The following is a 16,997-nucleotide window of genomic DNA, read 5'->3' on the forward strand; positions in this document are numbered from 1 at the left end:
AGAAATGACAAGTTCAGCTGGCAGTGTGTTATTAAGGCTTCGAGTATACTGACGATGACTTGTCACCCTCTAATAAAGAAAATAGTTCCCATGTCTGGATGTTGTTCTTTCTCTCAGTCTCTCCTGACACACATGACCCTCTCTTAAATGCCACTGCAGCCTTTCTGATGCAAACCTGAGAGGCATTTCCAGGAATAATGACTGCAGCATTCAACCCGTCAAAGCCATTCACTCAATAACTATTTGTGTCCATAGCAATTTTTCTCAGGTTAAAACAAACAAACATCACTTCATACACAAGTGTTATTTTTAATGTGCTTTGATAACATGTCAAGATGTCAACGACCGCTTATAAATACATAAACAACTAGAACCATAGCTTAAGAGTGTTTATTTAGTTACAGTTCAGGTTGCCTTGTACAGATCATTCAACTTAGAAATGACAAATTGTACCTTTTTGTGCTATTTAATGCGTAACATTCAGGATATCTTGATATCAGCACTATGGGAAAAAAATATTAAAGATCCATCTGGTGCATTGCTTGCATTTCCAACACTTAGTACACTTCATTCAGTCATTCCCATCATTATGTGTGTCCAAGTTAATTTTTTAAGAATAAGAGATCTTTTCTAAAGCCATATTTTCCCATTTAGGTAGTATATTTTCCCAAACGTATAAGTTGTTAAAGTACAGGTAGACATATATAAACAAATTCACTAATATAAATAAAAACGTGTTAATAGTGAGATCACAATTGGAACAAAATGAAGATTTTGATACAGATAGATTGACTGGTGTCCAGGTGATACTGATGCAGTAACATAAGCCATCCACACGATGGCAGCACTCATAATGGCACTTCTTTAAAGTGCTCGAGACTGTAATATCTTTTTAAAACAACACTGTAAACTACCTGCTTTTTCAATAACATGATTTTGAGTTGCTGAAACAGCTTTCATTGCATTACATGATGTTACATCAGTTGTATGCTGGTCAACCTTAATAGAAATTAGTATGTACGTTGCAGATTATCTTACCTACATTTTCACATGTATAACTTGATTATTGGATTACTAATGACTGGATTTGCATTTGGACACATACCATGGTATTCTTTGTACACTAGTGTTCAAAAGTTGTTGTTTTTTTGTTTTGTTTTAAACGAATGCATTTTTCTAGCGGTTAATAAAACGATATGCGTCTTGCGAAAGAACATCGTAGCCGGAACTACTTCTCTCTGTTTATGTCTATGACGAGTCACGCAGGTACTGTGCTACTCCGCGGCGGTGGTCGCCTAAAATAGTCCGAATAAAAATACTTATTATAGGCGTACCGTGGTGATTCAAAACACGACAAAACCACGGTTTGGAAGATGGATTCATGATGTTATACATTTTCTAAATAATAATAATAAAAAAGTTTACCTTTAAGATAATCAAAAGTGACAGTAAAGGCATTTATAATTGTCACATTATTTCTATGTCGAATAAATGCTGAGATACTTTTTTGTATTCATCAAAGAACACTGAAAAAAGTATTATCACTGGACTAAATTACATTAAAATATAATAAAACCGACAATATTACCATTTTTATTGTATTTATGATCAAACAAATGTTTCTTACAAAAATCTTACCTACCCCAAACTTTTGAACAACAGTGTACATATTACATAAATATGATAATTATTCAATATAATGTGCATTATATCTGAAGGGTTCACCCAAAAATGAAAATGCTGTCATTTACTCATGTTGTTCAAAACCCCTCAGACTTTCGTTCATCTTCAGAACACGAATGAAGATCTTTTTAATGAAATTGATTTGATTGAATGTAGGCTTTTATTCACATATAAACATTGATCAGCGAACAGAAGCTCAAATGTCCTGCGTAACAAGAATGAACCTCACTGGTTCTTGCTTGATCTGTTTACCATAACTGTGTGAGTTGATGAATGTTTATATGTAAATATTAAGCCTAAATTCAATCTGTTCATCATGTAAAGCGATCGAGTCTCTTCAGAAAATTTGGACTAAAGCGCTCAATTCATATGGATTAGTTTTACGATCTCTTTATGAACTTTTTGAAGTGTCAAAGTGGTAGTTGTGTAGCTGTCTTTGGAGGGACAGAAATCTCTCAGATTTCATCATAAAGATCTTCATTTGTGTTCTGAAAATGAACGAAAGTCTTACAGGTTTGGAACGACATGAGGGTGAGTAAATGATGACAGCATTTACATTTTTGAGTGAACTATCCCTTTAAGTATCACTATATTACAGTCTGATACCACAGTACTTTTTGTAAAGGGTGGAAAAGGTCATGTCATATCATTATAAATGTATCATTAATTAATTTAAATTAAAAGATTATTACATAATTTTTTAAGGCAGTTAATCTGGCCTTGTGGACTTGCTATCTAGTTCTAAAAACAGTCAGAAATCCTTTACAAAAAAAAAAGAAGTTTACAAAAAGTCTGAATAAAAAGATGGTGAAGTCTTGAAATACCGTGTATGGACATTCAAACACCTCTTATGTTTGAAGTTGGAAGATATTATTGCAAAATGTTTCAAAAATCAACATTTAACAAGCAGCAATTTACCGTTAAATATGACGTTAACAAACTTAAATGAGAAGGATTCATTCGTTTCTTGTTCATGATGAAACCTGACACTGTCATAGCGATATTCCGCACATCTTTCTTCGGCCAGTCGGACTTGAAATTGATCCTGGACCAGCAGTTGAGGAAGTAATGAACCACTTTTTGAACATATCCGTCAGGTGGCTATCACCCAGTTTGCACCTTGTCTTCCTGCGCCCACGCTGGACTGTGTCCGCTGGGTAACTGGGTGGCCGGCATACAGCGATGACTCTTGTATGTGCCCAGATGCCTGAAGCTCCGCCCACACTGGTAGCAAGAGTAGGGCGTAGCGCCGCTGTGAATGCGCATATGCGTGTATAAATTGCCCAGCTCTTTGAATCTGCGGCCGCACTGGGGACAGGCGTACGGGCTCTCTCCCGTGTGCACGCGCTGGTGCCGCTTCAGTCCGGACAGCACTGGGAAGCCCTTACCGCACTGCGGGCAGGGGAAGGGGCTCTGGGCTCCGCTGTGGCTGAGGCGGTGGCTCTTGAGGCGCGCGGCGTGGCGGAAACGCTCTCCGCACTCGGGGCAAACGAAGGGCTTCTCGCCGGTGTGGATGCGCTGGTGCTGCCGCAAGTTGCCCAGATAGTTGAAATGACGGCCACAGTCGCCGCACTCATAGCCGCCCTCCACTTTCTTCTCCCGTGTGCCCCTGCCAACGGGTCCTTCTGGGCCTCCCAGAGCTCGCCCCGCCTCGCCCGAGTCGCCCTCCCCGCGGGAGGAGGAACTGCCCGGCGGCGACTGCAGAGCGCTCTCGTCGTGATGCATGAGCTTGACGTGTTCCTCCAGGAAAGAGGAGTCAGGGCAAAGGGTTCCACAGAAGGGGCAAATGAAGGTGTGAGAGGTGAATTGCTGACCTGGAAGAGAGCAATTAATATAAAACAATTAATATTTCACAATCCCTCTAAGAGGATTTAAAGAGATAGTACATACAAAAATTTTAATTCTGTCATCTCACCCTCACTAAAAAGTTATTTAAAGGGTTAGTTCACCCAAAAATGAAAATTCTGTCATTAATTACTCACCCTCATGTCGTTCGACACCCGTAAGACCTCCGTTCATATTCGGAACACAAATGAAGATATTTTTGTTGAAAGCTGGTGGCTGAGAAAGGCTTCAGATAGGCCTCCATTGGCATTCAGTACATTTACACTCACAAGACCCATAAAAGGCACTTAAAACGTCGTTACAAAGTCCATCTCACCACAGTGACTCTACAATAATTTTACGATGCAACGACAAAAGTTTTTGTGTGCAAAGAAAAAAAATCAAAATAACACCTTTATCCAACTTGTTCTTGTCTTCCGTGTGTGCCTCCACGACGCATGCGCGAGAATATGACGCAGATCCGGCGTTCGGACACATGACCCAGAAGGGATTTGTTTACAAGCAGAGGAAGACGCGCGTATCTAAGCTGTTGAATTCTACATTGATCGTGCTTTAGGTCTCGGCGTAGTTCTCAAAATGGGGCTTAAGTGTGCATTTCATGGACTCCCGAACGCCGGCGCTACGTCATATTCTCGCGCATGCGTCGTGGAGGCACACACGGAATACAAGAACAAGTTAGATAAAGGTGTTATTTTGATTTTTTTTTTGCACACAAAAACTAGTCGTCACATCGTAAAATGATTGTAGAGCCACTGTGGTGAGATGGACTTTGTAACGACGTTTTAAGTGCCTTTTATGGGTCTTGGGAGTGTAAATGTACTGAATGCCAATGGAGGCCTAACTGAAGCCTTTCTCAGCATCAGCTTTCAACTAAAATATCTTAATTTGTGTTCCGAATATGAACGGAGGTCTTACGGGTGTCGAACGAGATGAGGGTGAGTAATTAATGAAAGAATTTTCATTTTTGGGTGAACTAACCCTTTAAAACCTGTACGACTTACTTTCATCCATAGAACAGATTATTATTAGGTTTTATAATTACTACTATCATTGCATTTTTTTCATACAATGAATGTCTAATATTGTTGAAAAGTAAAAAAAAAAAAAAAACTTTTATTCAGTAAAGATGCATTAAATTGATCAAAGGAGACGTAAAGACATTTATAAAAGATTTCTTCCTTGTATCACGGTTTCCTTCCATAAACATTATGCAGCACAACATTGACAATTAATAATAAATGTTTCTTGAGCATCAAATCATCATATCAGAAGAATGATTTCTGAAGGATCATGTGACACTGGAGACTGGAGTAATGATGCTGAAAATTCAGCTTTGACATCACAGGAATAAATTACATTTTAAAATATATTCAAATAGAAAACAGTTATTTTAACTTGTAATAATATATCACAATATTACTGCTTTACAGTTTTTTAGATTAAATAAATGCAGCTTTGGTGATACTTTTTTCAAAAACATAAAAAAAAATTCTTACCAACCCCAAACTTTTGAACAGTAGTGTATCCCTTTATGATACATAACAGAAAAAGGTAATATGGGTTTGGAACAACGGGTTTGAAAGTGATAAATGACACAACTTGCAATGTTAGGCAGAAGCGTAAAATGAAATAAAAAGTTAAAAATAAGCGTTTTATTTTTAATGCACATTCCAGGCCATACTGTGAATGAGTCACCAATGTATAGTATTACAGAGAAAATCTGTTAGTTTATTTGTTATTTTGGATCATGTTAACCTATAACCAAATAGCCATCTAGTTTACACCGTTTATACAAACTCTCTGTACTCTACTAGACCCCAGAGGGCAGCGCTGAGTCGTGTATTGTGACCACTAAACCATATATCACAACTGCGTATTGCCACCTAGTGGACATCTGTCTCAACATTCACCTTGCACATCACCAGTAAATTCACCTCGTCAATTTACTGGTATTTGTGCCATTATTTACCACCCAAAAAAGTGTGTCTTAAACCAGACGCTAACTGATAGATTGAGCTGGTCATTATGGAAATGATCCGGCTGCGTCTGTGGTCTTTAATTTGCGCATCGTCAGTATATCACAAGCAGAACTTCACACTCCCTTCTGTGCTTTTCTGGGGAAAAAATCTGACATTAATTTGCTCAAGAAAACATGTTTTAGGGTAACGTTTAAGTATTGAATTTAATGCAAAGATGAAGTAAAGATTATGGATGCACCAATGTGTCGATAAATCAGCGCTACCAGCCGATAAAAGCAATTATTTCCACCATCGGCTGATTGTTTAGAAACAGCCAATGATCAGGGGCGGTTATATACTGTCAATCAAAAGGGGGCGGAAAACGTGTCAGACTGCAACTCATACTGTGTGTGAAGAAAATGTTGAGTTGAATTTAGGGCTGTCAAAGTTAATGTATTAAGAGTTAAAAAAATAATGAAAATAGCAGGCTCTATTTGACCCCATGATTCACCCTTAGTTCAACCCAGGGTTGCCAGGGCCGCATTAATTGTAGCGCACCTCCTATCCAATAATCGCAAAGAGCTTTGTTACTTCTGATAAGAAACAAAGTCTCAGCTTTCAAATGCTGCCCATTTTATCACAAAATGCAAACAATAAACAGCGTTTTTGACACTCTTAAATGTGTCGTGACAGATCGTTGTAGTGCTTCGCTTTAAGCGGCAGCATGAATCTGTTCTTCCACTTTAACATGTTATAGCATGAAAAAACATGCATAAACATAAAAAGGTATGTGAAAAGATACAAAATAACCCACCGAAATGAATCATGTTTCATGTAATCGCCCAATCAGTGTTTCAACCGCAGAAAGATGTCAACACAACAGCTTGAGCACAATATGTCACTCAACATTGCATTTACATCAGGAAAGTCATCCAGTGTTCACAGTTCATTAGTTAGCTATAAAAACACCAGAGAGGAGCTTATTTACTGTTAATTATATATGTGTTTTTGAATAAATGTATCAAAGTTAAAATGAGTTATATACAAACATTGCAGACATTTTTTGTAATTATTAAATCTGAAAATAAACAGCAGTTTAATAGTCTTATAATAAATAGTCTTGGCTCTGTTGTAAATTTTAACCTCTAATATTATAGTAATGTACCAGTTTACAGCATAAGTTGGGAGAGATTTTTTTCCCCTTATGAAAATCTAACTATGTAGCCTGACGTCGTCATACTGAGATTCTAGTCAAAATATGAGTCTGATTCTGCTCCAATGGGCTGTGATTATGGGGCGTGTTTCAACCAGACCAGAAAAGAAAATGCCTCCGCACGCAATTGGATAGAACTACAACCAATCAGAGCGACGGATTAAGTGACGCGTGTTGAGCAACGCAACTAAGAAATAAGAAGAAATAGTAGAAGAAGAGTGTAAACGATCTTTAGCGGTGTTGTAAAAAGAATTTAAGGATACACAGAGTACTTACCAACACAATCACAATTTTTGAGAGAAATAGTAAAGCTGAATGCATATACGAACAAGCTCTCCATTTAGTAAACAAATTCAACCCAAGCGCTCTTTAGTGATGTGATGATTACGTTACTGTTGATCATCTGTCCATCATCGTATAAAGCCCACCCTGACAATTTGATTGGTCCGAACAGTTCTGGTTTGAGCATAGTTGCTCCACAACGGATCAAGTCCAGACCGAACTTCCCGACCTCAAATGTTGTGGGCGGGGCTAAATTCAGCTGGCATTCAGGCAACTAACTATCGGTCTCGACAGATAAAATTCAGTGGAAAAATGTTGTATTGTGCATCTCTAGTAAACACCAATTAAATGCCTCATAAGAGTCAGAAGTGCACAGCACAATTATTCCCAGCTGTATTCAGCTGGCGTTCACCTGAGACTGACCTGGCTCCATTCTGTCCATACTGTCCTCCGCTGGGCTGCTCCGGTCTTCTCGAGGGGAGCCCTGAGTGTCCAGAGGAAAATGGTCAGACACTGACCTCAGACTTCCTCTTCCTCCTTCAGAGTCTTCATTATCTTCATCCTCATCCACAGGGGGAACATCTTCACATTTCGTTTCAGCATCACCTAAAGAAGCGGAGGAGCACAGGGATAAATGCAACACCCTTCAGGAATCTTCAGTCAATCTTCAGCTTTTTACTCCTTTTTTTCCCCCTTAAACACCTTAGACATGCCAGCAGTCATAAACTGTGAGTTAAATACATAACTAAAGTGAGGCAAATACAATTAAACTTGATGTAGCGTATTTATATTTCATACAAGAAATGGCATGCAAAATTTCAAAGCATACAGCAGGAAACAGAAAACCCAGTTGTGCATAAAATATAGCAGCAACAACAGCATTTCAAAAGAATAATACATGCATGCATAAACTATACTATAAGCAAATATATGCAAACGTACATATACTACAAAAAAATGCATACTAGATGAAAATATTGTCATACCATACATTAATACTATGTATAAATACTGCAATGCCTGCCCGCATACTACATGTGTGCATAGTTTTTTAGAGAACTATATGCATCATGTATTCTATATAATGCATGCATAATACAAATTCTATGCATACAGCAATGCATGCATACGACACATGCAAAAATATTGCAATGCATGCATACTTCATACTTCATACACCTATATTCATCTATACATTCGATTGCTACAATGCATGCTGACTTGATATATTCATCTATAATGCATGCACAGTTGCACACTATAAAATGTGTATGCAAATATATGTAAACATATATGCAACTACATCCGTGTCTAACAAGGCTTGATTGAGAGCAGTACCTTTAAACTCGGCTGAGTTCAGTTCGACCCCTGCCATCCACTCATAGTCATACATGCGCTTGCTGGCGGACGGCAGCATGTTGAAGATGTCCGTGTCTGCGTCAGTGTCCGCGGAACCGCTGTCCGTCCACAGGCTCAGAGACGCGTGCGGCTGCGGCTCGGTCCTCATGTCCCGCTCGGAGCCGAAGGCCTGACTGCTGTGGTCGCTCTCCACTTCAGCAGCACCCCGCTGGTTCTTATCCTTCATCAGATAGTCGCAGATGGCGTTGATGTTCTCCTTCTTCACCACGGGCGTCCCGGGTTTGGTTTTCTTCGGGTCGGCGCTGTATTTCTGGCCCGGTTGATGCTCGGATTTCCTGCCGTCCAGGGTGCTGGAGTTCGAAACCCTCCCGTCTTTCTCCGTCGACTCCAGCTTGGCCTTGAGCAGCTCGATCTCGTCGGTCTTCTCGCGGAGCTCCATCTTCAGGACTCTGATCCGGACGCCGACCAGCTTGCGTATTTCGGACAGCGCGGACTCCAGCACCACCGTGATGTTTCTGCCCAGGTGCTCCGTGATCTCGGTCACCGAGCACACCAGCTGCTCGTCGGGCTCGAGCTCGGAGAAATCCTCCTCGTCTCGGCTGAAGGACCCCGTGTTGTCCATGAACGCGCCCTGGGACTCAGAAGACGGCCCTGTTTCCATATAGCAGTGGTTTCTTTTTCGGCTCATGCTGAAGAGCGCGGGCACTCAGCGCAAATGGTTCAGTGTTTTGATCGCGATGGACACTAAAAGATGAACAGACACCATAGAACAACCAGAAGAACTTCCTCTCATCTCGGAAGTTGAACCTATAAACAGCGCCCTCTACAGAGCCATCCAGTGGCGTTCTGAAAAGAGGAGGTCTATGTGTCTGTAACTGTCTATGGTCAGTCCTCAGTCTTATTATTATTTTTTATTATTTTCAATCATGTGTACATTCATGTCCCAATTACACATCATTTTGGCACACTCTAAAAAAATGCTGGGTTAAAAACCACCCAAGTTGGGTTGAAAATTGACACACCCAGCAATTGGGTTGTTTTAACCCAGTGATGCAATTGGGTTGTTTTAACCCAGCAATTGGGTTGTTTTAACCCAGCGATGCAATTGGGTTGTTTTAACCCTGCAATTGGGTTGTTTTAACCCTGCAATTGGGGTGTTTTAACCCAGCAATTGGGTTGTTTTAACCCAGCGATGCAACTGGGTTGTTTTAACCCAGCAATTGGTTTTTTTTAACCCAGCGATGCAATGGGGTTGTTTTAACCCAGAAATTGGGTTGTTTTAACCCAGCAATTGAGGTTTTTTAACCCAGCAATGCAATGGGGTTATTTTAACCCAGAGATGCAATTGGGTTGTTTTAACCTAGAGATGCAATTGGGTTGTTTTAACCTAGAGATGCAACTCAGTTGTTTTAACCCAGCAATTGGGTTGTTTTAACCCAGAGATGCAATTGGGTTGTTTTAACCTAGAGATGCAACTCAGTTGTTTTAACCCAGCAATTGGGTTGTTTTAACCCAGAAATGGGGTTGTTTTAACCCAGCAATTGGGTTGTTTTAACCCAGCGATGCAACTGGGTTGTTTTAACCCAGCAATTGGGTTTTTTTAACCCAGAGATGCAACTGGGTTGTTTTAACCCAGAAATTGGGTTGTTTTAACCCAGCAATTGAGGTTTTTTAACCCAGCAATGCAATGGGGTTATTTTAACCCAGAGATGCAATTGGGTTGTTTTAACCTAGAGATGCAACTCAGTTGTTTTAACCCAGCAATTGGGTTGTTTTAACCCAGCGATGCAACTGGGTTGTTTTAACCCTGCAATTGGGGTGTTTTAACCCAGCAATTGGGTTGTTTTAACCCAGCGATGCAACTGGGTTGTTTTAACCCTGCAATTGGGGGGTTTTAACCCAGCAATTGGGTTGTTTTAACCCAGCGATGCAACTGGGTTGTTTTAACCAAGCAATTGGGTTGTTTTAACCCAGCGATGCAACTGGGTTGTTTTAACCCAGAAATGGGATTGTTTTAACCCAGCGATGCAACTGGGTTGTTTTAACCCAACGATGCAACTGGGTTGTTTTAACCAAGCAATTGGGTTGTTTTAACCCAGCGATGCAACTGGGTTGTTTTAACCCAGAAATGGGATTGTTTTAACCCAGCAATTGAGTTGTTTTAACCCAACGATGCAACTGGGTTGTTTTAACCCAGCAATTGAGTTGTTTTAACCCAACGATGCAACTGGGTTGTTTTAACCAAGCAATTGGGTTTTTTTAACCCAGCAATGCAATTGGGTTGTTTTAGCCCAGAGATGCAACTCAGTTGTTTTAAGCCAGCAATTGAGTTGTTTTAACCCAGAAATTGGGTCGTTTTAACCCAGCAATTGGGTTATTTTAACCCAGCGATGCAACTGGGTTGTTTTAACCCAGCAATTGCTTTTTTTTTAACCCTGCGATGCAATGGGGTTGTTTTAACCCAGAGATGCAATGGGGTTGTTTTAACCCAGAAATTGGGTCGTTTTAACCCAGCAATTGGGTTATTTTAACCCAGTGATGCAACTGGGTTGTTTTAACCCAGCAATTGGGGTTGTTTTAACCCAGAGATGCAATGGGGTTGTTTTAACCCAGTGATGCAACTGGGTTGTTTTAACCCAGAAATTGGGTTGTTTTAACCCAGCGATGCAACTGGGTTGTTTAACCCAGAAATTGGGTTGTTTTAACCCAGCAATTGGGTTGTTTTAACCCAGTGATGCAATTGGGTTGTTTTAACCCAGTGATGCAATTGGGTTGTTTTAACCCAGTGATGCAACTGGGTTGTTTTAACCCAGATATTGGGTTGTTTTAACCCAGTGATGCAATTGGGTTGTTTTAACCCAGAAATTGGGTTGTTTTAACCCAGCGATGCAACTGGGTTGTTTAACCCAGAAATTGGGTTGTTTTAACCCAGCAATTGGGTTGTTTTAACCCAGTGATGCAATTGGGTTGTTTTAACCCAGTGATGCAACTGGGTTGTTTTAACCCAGATATTGGGTTGTTTTAACCCAGTGATGCAATTGGGTTGTTTTAACCCAGCAATTGTTTTTTTTAACCCAGCGATGCAACTGGGTTGTTTCAAGTTGGGTTAAAATGTTTGCTTAAAACCACCCAATTGCTGGGTTTGTCCATTTTCAACCCAACTTGGGTTGTTTTTAACCCAGCATTTTTTAGAGTGCATATTTTCCTTTTTAAATAAACATTACATCAGGCCTTCATTAAAAAGAAACCAAATACAATTGTATTTAGTATTTTTAAATGAACTAATCTATTTATTAAAACCAAGTAGCCTATAAATCTCATCAATTAATTTTTTAAGCATTTTTACATGTATTCCAAAATAACTAAAGGCACTAACAATTTGAACAGTATATTTTGTTTGTGGACTAATGTTCAGCTCTTCTTTTTAATAGTCAAATTATTTTTAGCCATCAAGCTCAGCAACAAACACAAAGATGTACCTTTAATTTCCCCAAGCAGATTACTCACTAAAAAAACCCCACAGTTATCATGTTTTAGGACATTTCAAGTTTGATTTTAATGTGACATAAAGTGGTGATATCAGTGGCTGAGTGGCTGAGTTGTTTACTTACTTTTTAATTAGTCTTCCTATATAAGCCATAATGTTCATTTAGGCAGATTTGAGATTGTGCACAAAAACAAGGGACGGGATTTATTGCACAAATCAGTCATATCCGATCATAGCTTGTGGCTTTCCCCCATTCATTTCCCCCCATCAAACTCTTTGCCCTGTAGTGATAAACAGGAGTTCCTCTTATCTGCCATGATGAAGAGGACGGGACTCTAACACTCACTCCTCCAAAAGAATTTCCACAATCAAGAAAATAGGTGGGCTAGGAGATAAGCCTGCAAAGACAATTGCCAGGTACTATGTGTGGAAAGAAAAGGCATTAGCCTGTCATTAATCACAGGCAGATCCCTTCACCATTCACCCCAGTCCCTCAGGTGTGAACAACCACAGACTCAGACTCAACAAACTGGTTTTGTTATGTGGCTTGAAGCCACAAAGGAATGATTCTCTACAAAGCATGGATCTCCTACACAGAATGGAGAAAATCTTAATTTCCTTTAACAGAACTCTTAATGAGTGTTGTTTGTAGGCTATACATTCAAAATATACAAACTTATCTATTAAGGCACATTCATGCATATGTAGAAGTTCAACATAACCCAATGATGTTTGGACTTTATGTTTTCAGCACATACCTAGGTTAATCTAAAATTAGTTTGGAAAGTGAATTATGCTAGAGACGTTGTTCTAAACATGAACTTTAAGCTATGAAAATGAACCTCATGTCAGAGAGGGGCCATAGTGTGGCCACCGTTGAAAGCATCAGCCAATCAAAACACAGGATCTGAAAGGTGCCCATTTGCAATCCCCTCCCTCTCAGGAGAGTTTAAAAGGTCCTCTCTGAGACAGAGGATTGTTCTAGTTTCCAGGGTTCCAGTTCTGGCCTCCAGGATTCTGGTTCCAGGGTTCTAGTTTTCTGGGTTGCTCCAGGATTCTGGTTCCAGAGTTCCAGTTCTGGTCTCCAGGAATCTGGTTCCAGGGTTCTAGTTTTCTGGGTTGCTCCAGGATTCTGGTTCCAGAGTTCCAGTTTTCTGGGTTGCTCCAGGATTCTGGTTCCAGAGTTCCAGTTCTGGTCTCCAGGAATCTGGTTCCAGGGTTCTAGTTTTCTGGGTTGCTCCAGGATTCTGGTTCCAGAGTTCCAGTTTTCTGGGTTGCTCCAGGATTCTGGTTCCAGGGTTCTAGTTTTCTGTGTTGCTCCAGGATTCTGGTTCCAGAGTTCCAGTTTTCTGGGTTGCTCCAGGATTCTGGTTCCAGAGTTCCAGTTTTCTGGGTTGCTCCAGGATTCTGGTTCCAGGGTTCTAGTTTTCTGGGTTGCTCCAGGATTCTGGTTCCAGAGTTCCAGTTTTCTGGGTTGCTCCAGGATTCTGGTTCCAGAGTTCCAGTTCTGGTCTCCAGGAATCTGGTTCCAGGGTTCTAGTTTTCTGGGTTGCTCCAGGATTCTGGTTCCAGAGTTCCAGTTTTCTGGGTTGCTCCAGGATTCTGGTTCCAGAGTTCCAGTTTTCTGGGTTGCTCCAGGATTCTGGTTCCAGAGTTCCAGTTTTCTGGGTTGCTCCAGGATTCTGGTTCCAGAGTTCCAGTTCTGGTCTCCAGGAATCTGGTTCCAGAGTTCCAGTTTTCTGGGTTGCTCCAGGATTCTGGTTCCAGAGTTCCAGTTCTGGTCTCCAGGAATCTGGTTCCAGGGTTCTAGTTTTCTGGGTTGCTCCAGGATTCTGGTTCCAGAGTTCCAGTTTTCTGGGTTGCTCCAGGATTCTGGTTCCAGGGTTCCAGTTTTCTGGGTTGCTCCAGGATTCTGGTTCCAGGGTTCTAGTTTTCTGGGTTGCTCCAGGATTCTGGTTCCAGAGTTCCAGTTTTCTGAGTTGCTCCAGGATTCTGGTTCCAGAGTTCTAGTTTTCTGGGTTGCTCCAGGATTCTGGTTCCAGGGTTCTAGTTTTCTGGGTTGCTCCAGGATTCTGGTTCCAGGGTTCTAGTTTTCTGGGTTGCTCCAGGATTCTGGTTCCAGGGTTCTAGTTTTCTGGGTTGCTCCAGGATTCTGGTTCCAGGGTTCTAGTTTTCTGGGTTGCTCCAGGATTCTGGTTCCAGGGTTCTAGTTTTCTGGGTTGCTCCAGGATTCTGGTTCCAGGGTTCTAGTTTTCTGGGTTGCTCCAGGATTCTGGTTCCAGGGTTCTAGTTTTCTGGGTTGCTCCAGGATTCTGGTTCCAGGGTTCTAGTTTTCTGGGTTGCTCCAGGATTCTGGTTCCAGAGTTCCAGTTTTCTGGGTTGCTCCAGGATTCTGGTTCCAGGGTTCTAGTTTTCTGGGTTGCTCCAGGATTCTGGTTCCAGAGTTCCAGTTTTCTGAGTTGCTCCAGGATTCTGGTTCCAGAGTTCCAGTTTTCTGGGTTGCTCCAGGATTCTGGTTCCAGGGTTCTAGTTTTCTGGGTGGCTCCCGGACTCTGGTTCCAGAGTTCCAGTTTTCTGGGTTGCTCCAGGATTCTGGTTCCAGGGTTCTAGTTTTCTGGGTTGCTCCAGGATTCTGGTTCCAGAGTTCCAGTTTTCTGGGTTGCTCCAGGATTCTGGTTCCAGGGTTCTAGTTTTCTGGGTTGCTCCAGGATTCTGGTTCCAGAGTTCCAGTTTTCTGAGTTGCTCCAGGATTCTGGTTCCAGAGTTCCAGTTCTGGTCTCCAGGATTCTGGTTCCAGGGTTCCAGTTTTCTGAGTTGCTCCAGGATTCTGGTTCCAGAGTTCCAGTTTTCTGGGTTGCTCCAGGATTCTGGTTCCAGAGTTCCAGTTTTCTGGGTTGCTCCAAGATTCTGGTTCCAGAGTTCCAGTTTTCTGGGTTGCTCCAGGATTCTGGTTCCAGAGTTCCAGTTCTGGTCTCCAGGATTCTGGTTCCAGGGTTCTAGTTTTCTGGGTTGCTCCAGGATTCTGGTTCCAGAGTTCCAGTTTTCTGGGTTGCTCAATGATTCTGGTTCCAGAGTTCTAGTTTTCTGGGTCGCTCCAGGATTCTGGTTCCAGGGTTCTAGTTTTCTGGGTTGCTCCAGGATTCTGGTTCCAGAGTTCCAGTTTTCTGGGTTGCTCCAGGATTCTGGTTCCAGGGTTCTAGTTTTCTGGGTTGCTCCAGAATTCTGGTTCCAGAGTTCCAGTTTTCTGGGTTGCTCAATGATTCTGGTTCCAGAGTTCCAGTTTTCTGGGTTGCTCCAGGATTCTGGTTCCAGAGTTCCAGTTCTAGGTTCCAGCTCTAGTCCCAAGACTTTCCAGTTCCAAGATGCACTAAGCTGAAGGAACAAGCTGTTTCTCTCTCCCTCTTGAAAGAGAGAAACAAAGAAGTTCTGCAAGAAGTGAATTTGGGGAGTTCACAACAGGATCAATGACCGTTCAGCGCCCCCCATTTTCAAGATCTTCTGCACTAACTTCAGAATCTCTTCCGAGAACCTCCAGCTCTGCGTGTTCCAGACTGCCCGGATTTGCCCTGACTTCAGACTCTAAAGATCCTCCCGCCTGCATGTTCCAGAGGATAAGGATCGTCTGCACAGACGTTAGAACCTTCAACTTCAATGCTCATTCATCTGCGTGTTCCAGATTAAGGACCTTCTCTGTGCTTCAGGAGTTCAACGTTCACAAGTACTCTGTGTTCAAGGCTGTGAAACGGAATCACACTCCTTTCGTCCCACTGCAACGCGGCCCAGCTCGGCAAGTGGAAGACGTCGCCGCTCGTCACCAGGCGTTCCGTAAATATATCACTTCACCAAACCTCTTTCCAGAGACACTGGCATTAGTGTATACTGTCAGTATATGGTTATCTAATTTGCTTTAGATTTTGCATATCTGATGTCAGTTAATACCAAATAATCTCTCGATTTATTTGTTTAATTCAGAATAAGGTTGACCTTATCACTGTTTATCTTTCCATAAGATAACTTGTAACTTCCATAGTAACATCCAACTCAGCCACTTGCATTCATCAATTCCTTTACACTTTATCCATTCAGTAGTTGTTAGCTCTTGTCTATCCTTCTGTTAATAAAATCCTGTTATTACACTTGTGTCTTCCTTGTGTTGATAATACAGTAAGAGGCTCTACACGTTAGCGATATCTCACAAATCCTACAGATTGGTCAGATGATAAACTTCCTACAATAATTCGAATTCATTCAACAATCTTTCATGATTGTTATTTATTGTCAAGGTGAAATTCCTTGGCTGGTGCTCCGTAATATACGAAGAAATCTTCTGATACTCTCACACTCACCTTAGGTGACCCTCATGTGACCCAAAACTATTGACACTAAATATTAATATTTAGTATCAATAGTTTTTGGTCACACGTGGGTCTCACTGACCGCCGCACATTCTCCTCAAAACAATGGATTCCTCCGCGCTGTGCCGTGCCGAGGCACAATTCACGTAAAGTTGATAATTCCGCGAATAACTGAGATTTCGAGATTTTGTTTTATTTTAATAATATGTATTATTTTCTCATCCAGTTTTTAAAGGAGGCATTGCATCCCTTGCCTCTTCGTGGGAAACGCCCCTCTGGCCTATACAGTAAAAAGTACGAAGTGTAATGGTCATGATGAGCTGTATGCTTATAGTAGGCTATTTTAATACACAGTATAAACTGCATAATTTAAAATAACACTTCATATGAGACACTAACTGTGCTGTTAAAAAGTGTGAGCTGCACAACACTATATATCAAAGCTAGGAATGAGAAAAGTCTGTTTGAGACCGAGCAGGTTGAATAAAAGAACTCTATAAAAATGCCTTATTTCTGGTTTTGAAGCAGGACAAATTTCACGTAATGGGCACTTTAGACCCATTTTAGACTTGACTTGACTTGAACACTTACAATCTCACTAGTTTTTGGTTTGCTTCCTTTTACACGGTTGTTTGATTACATGTTATTCTCACAATGACAGTTAAATTGGTTATATTGAAAAGAAATGCTATGGGGGCCCATCAACTGTTTGGCAATCTTCATAATATCTTCTTTTGTGTTCAGCAGAAGAAATGAAATTTATACAGGTTTGGAACAACTGGAGGGTGAGTAAATGATGACAGAATTTACATTTT

The 16,997-nt window shown here is 41.2% G+C and overlaps 1 protein-coding gene across 1 annotated transcript; it reads right to left on the reverse strand.

Moving 5' to 3' along the window:
• Positions 1–291: 291 nt before the first annotated feature.
• On the reverse strand, positions 292–9,136 carry znf16l (zinc finger protein 16 like). The gene is made up of 3 exons (XM_079803332.1): positions 8,320–9,136; positions 7,405–7,587; positions 292–3,497 (listed from the first exon to the last, which is right to left on the reverse strand). Exons 1-3 carry the CDS (start codon positions 9,026–9,028, stop codon positions 2,788–2,790), a joined length of 1,602 nt encoding a protein of 533 aa, XP_079659458.1. The 5' UTR covers positions 9,029–9,136; the 3' UTR covers positions 292–2,787.
• Positions 9,137–16,997: the final 7,861 nt, after the last annotated feature.

Source organism: Gobio gobio (assembly GCF_949357685.1).
Source record: "Gobio gobio genome assembly, chromosome: 2".
Classification (NCBI taxonomy): Eukaryota; Metazoa; Chordata; class Actinopteri; order Cypriniformes; family Gobionidae; genus Gobio; species Gobio gobio.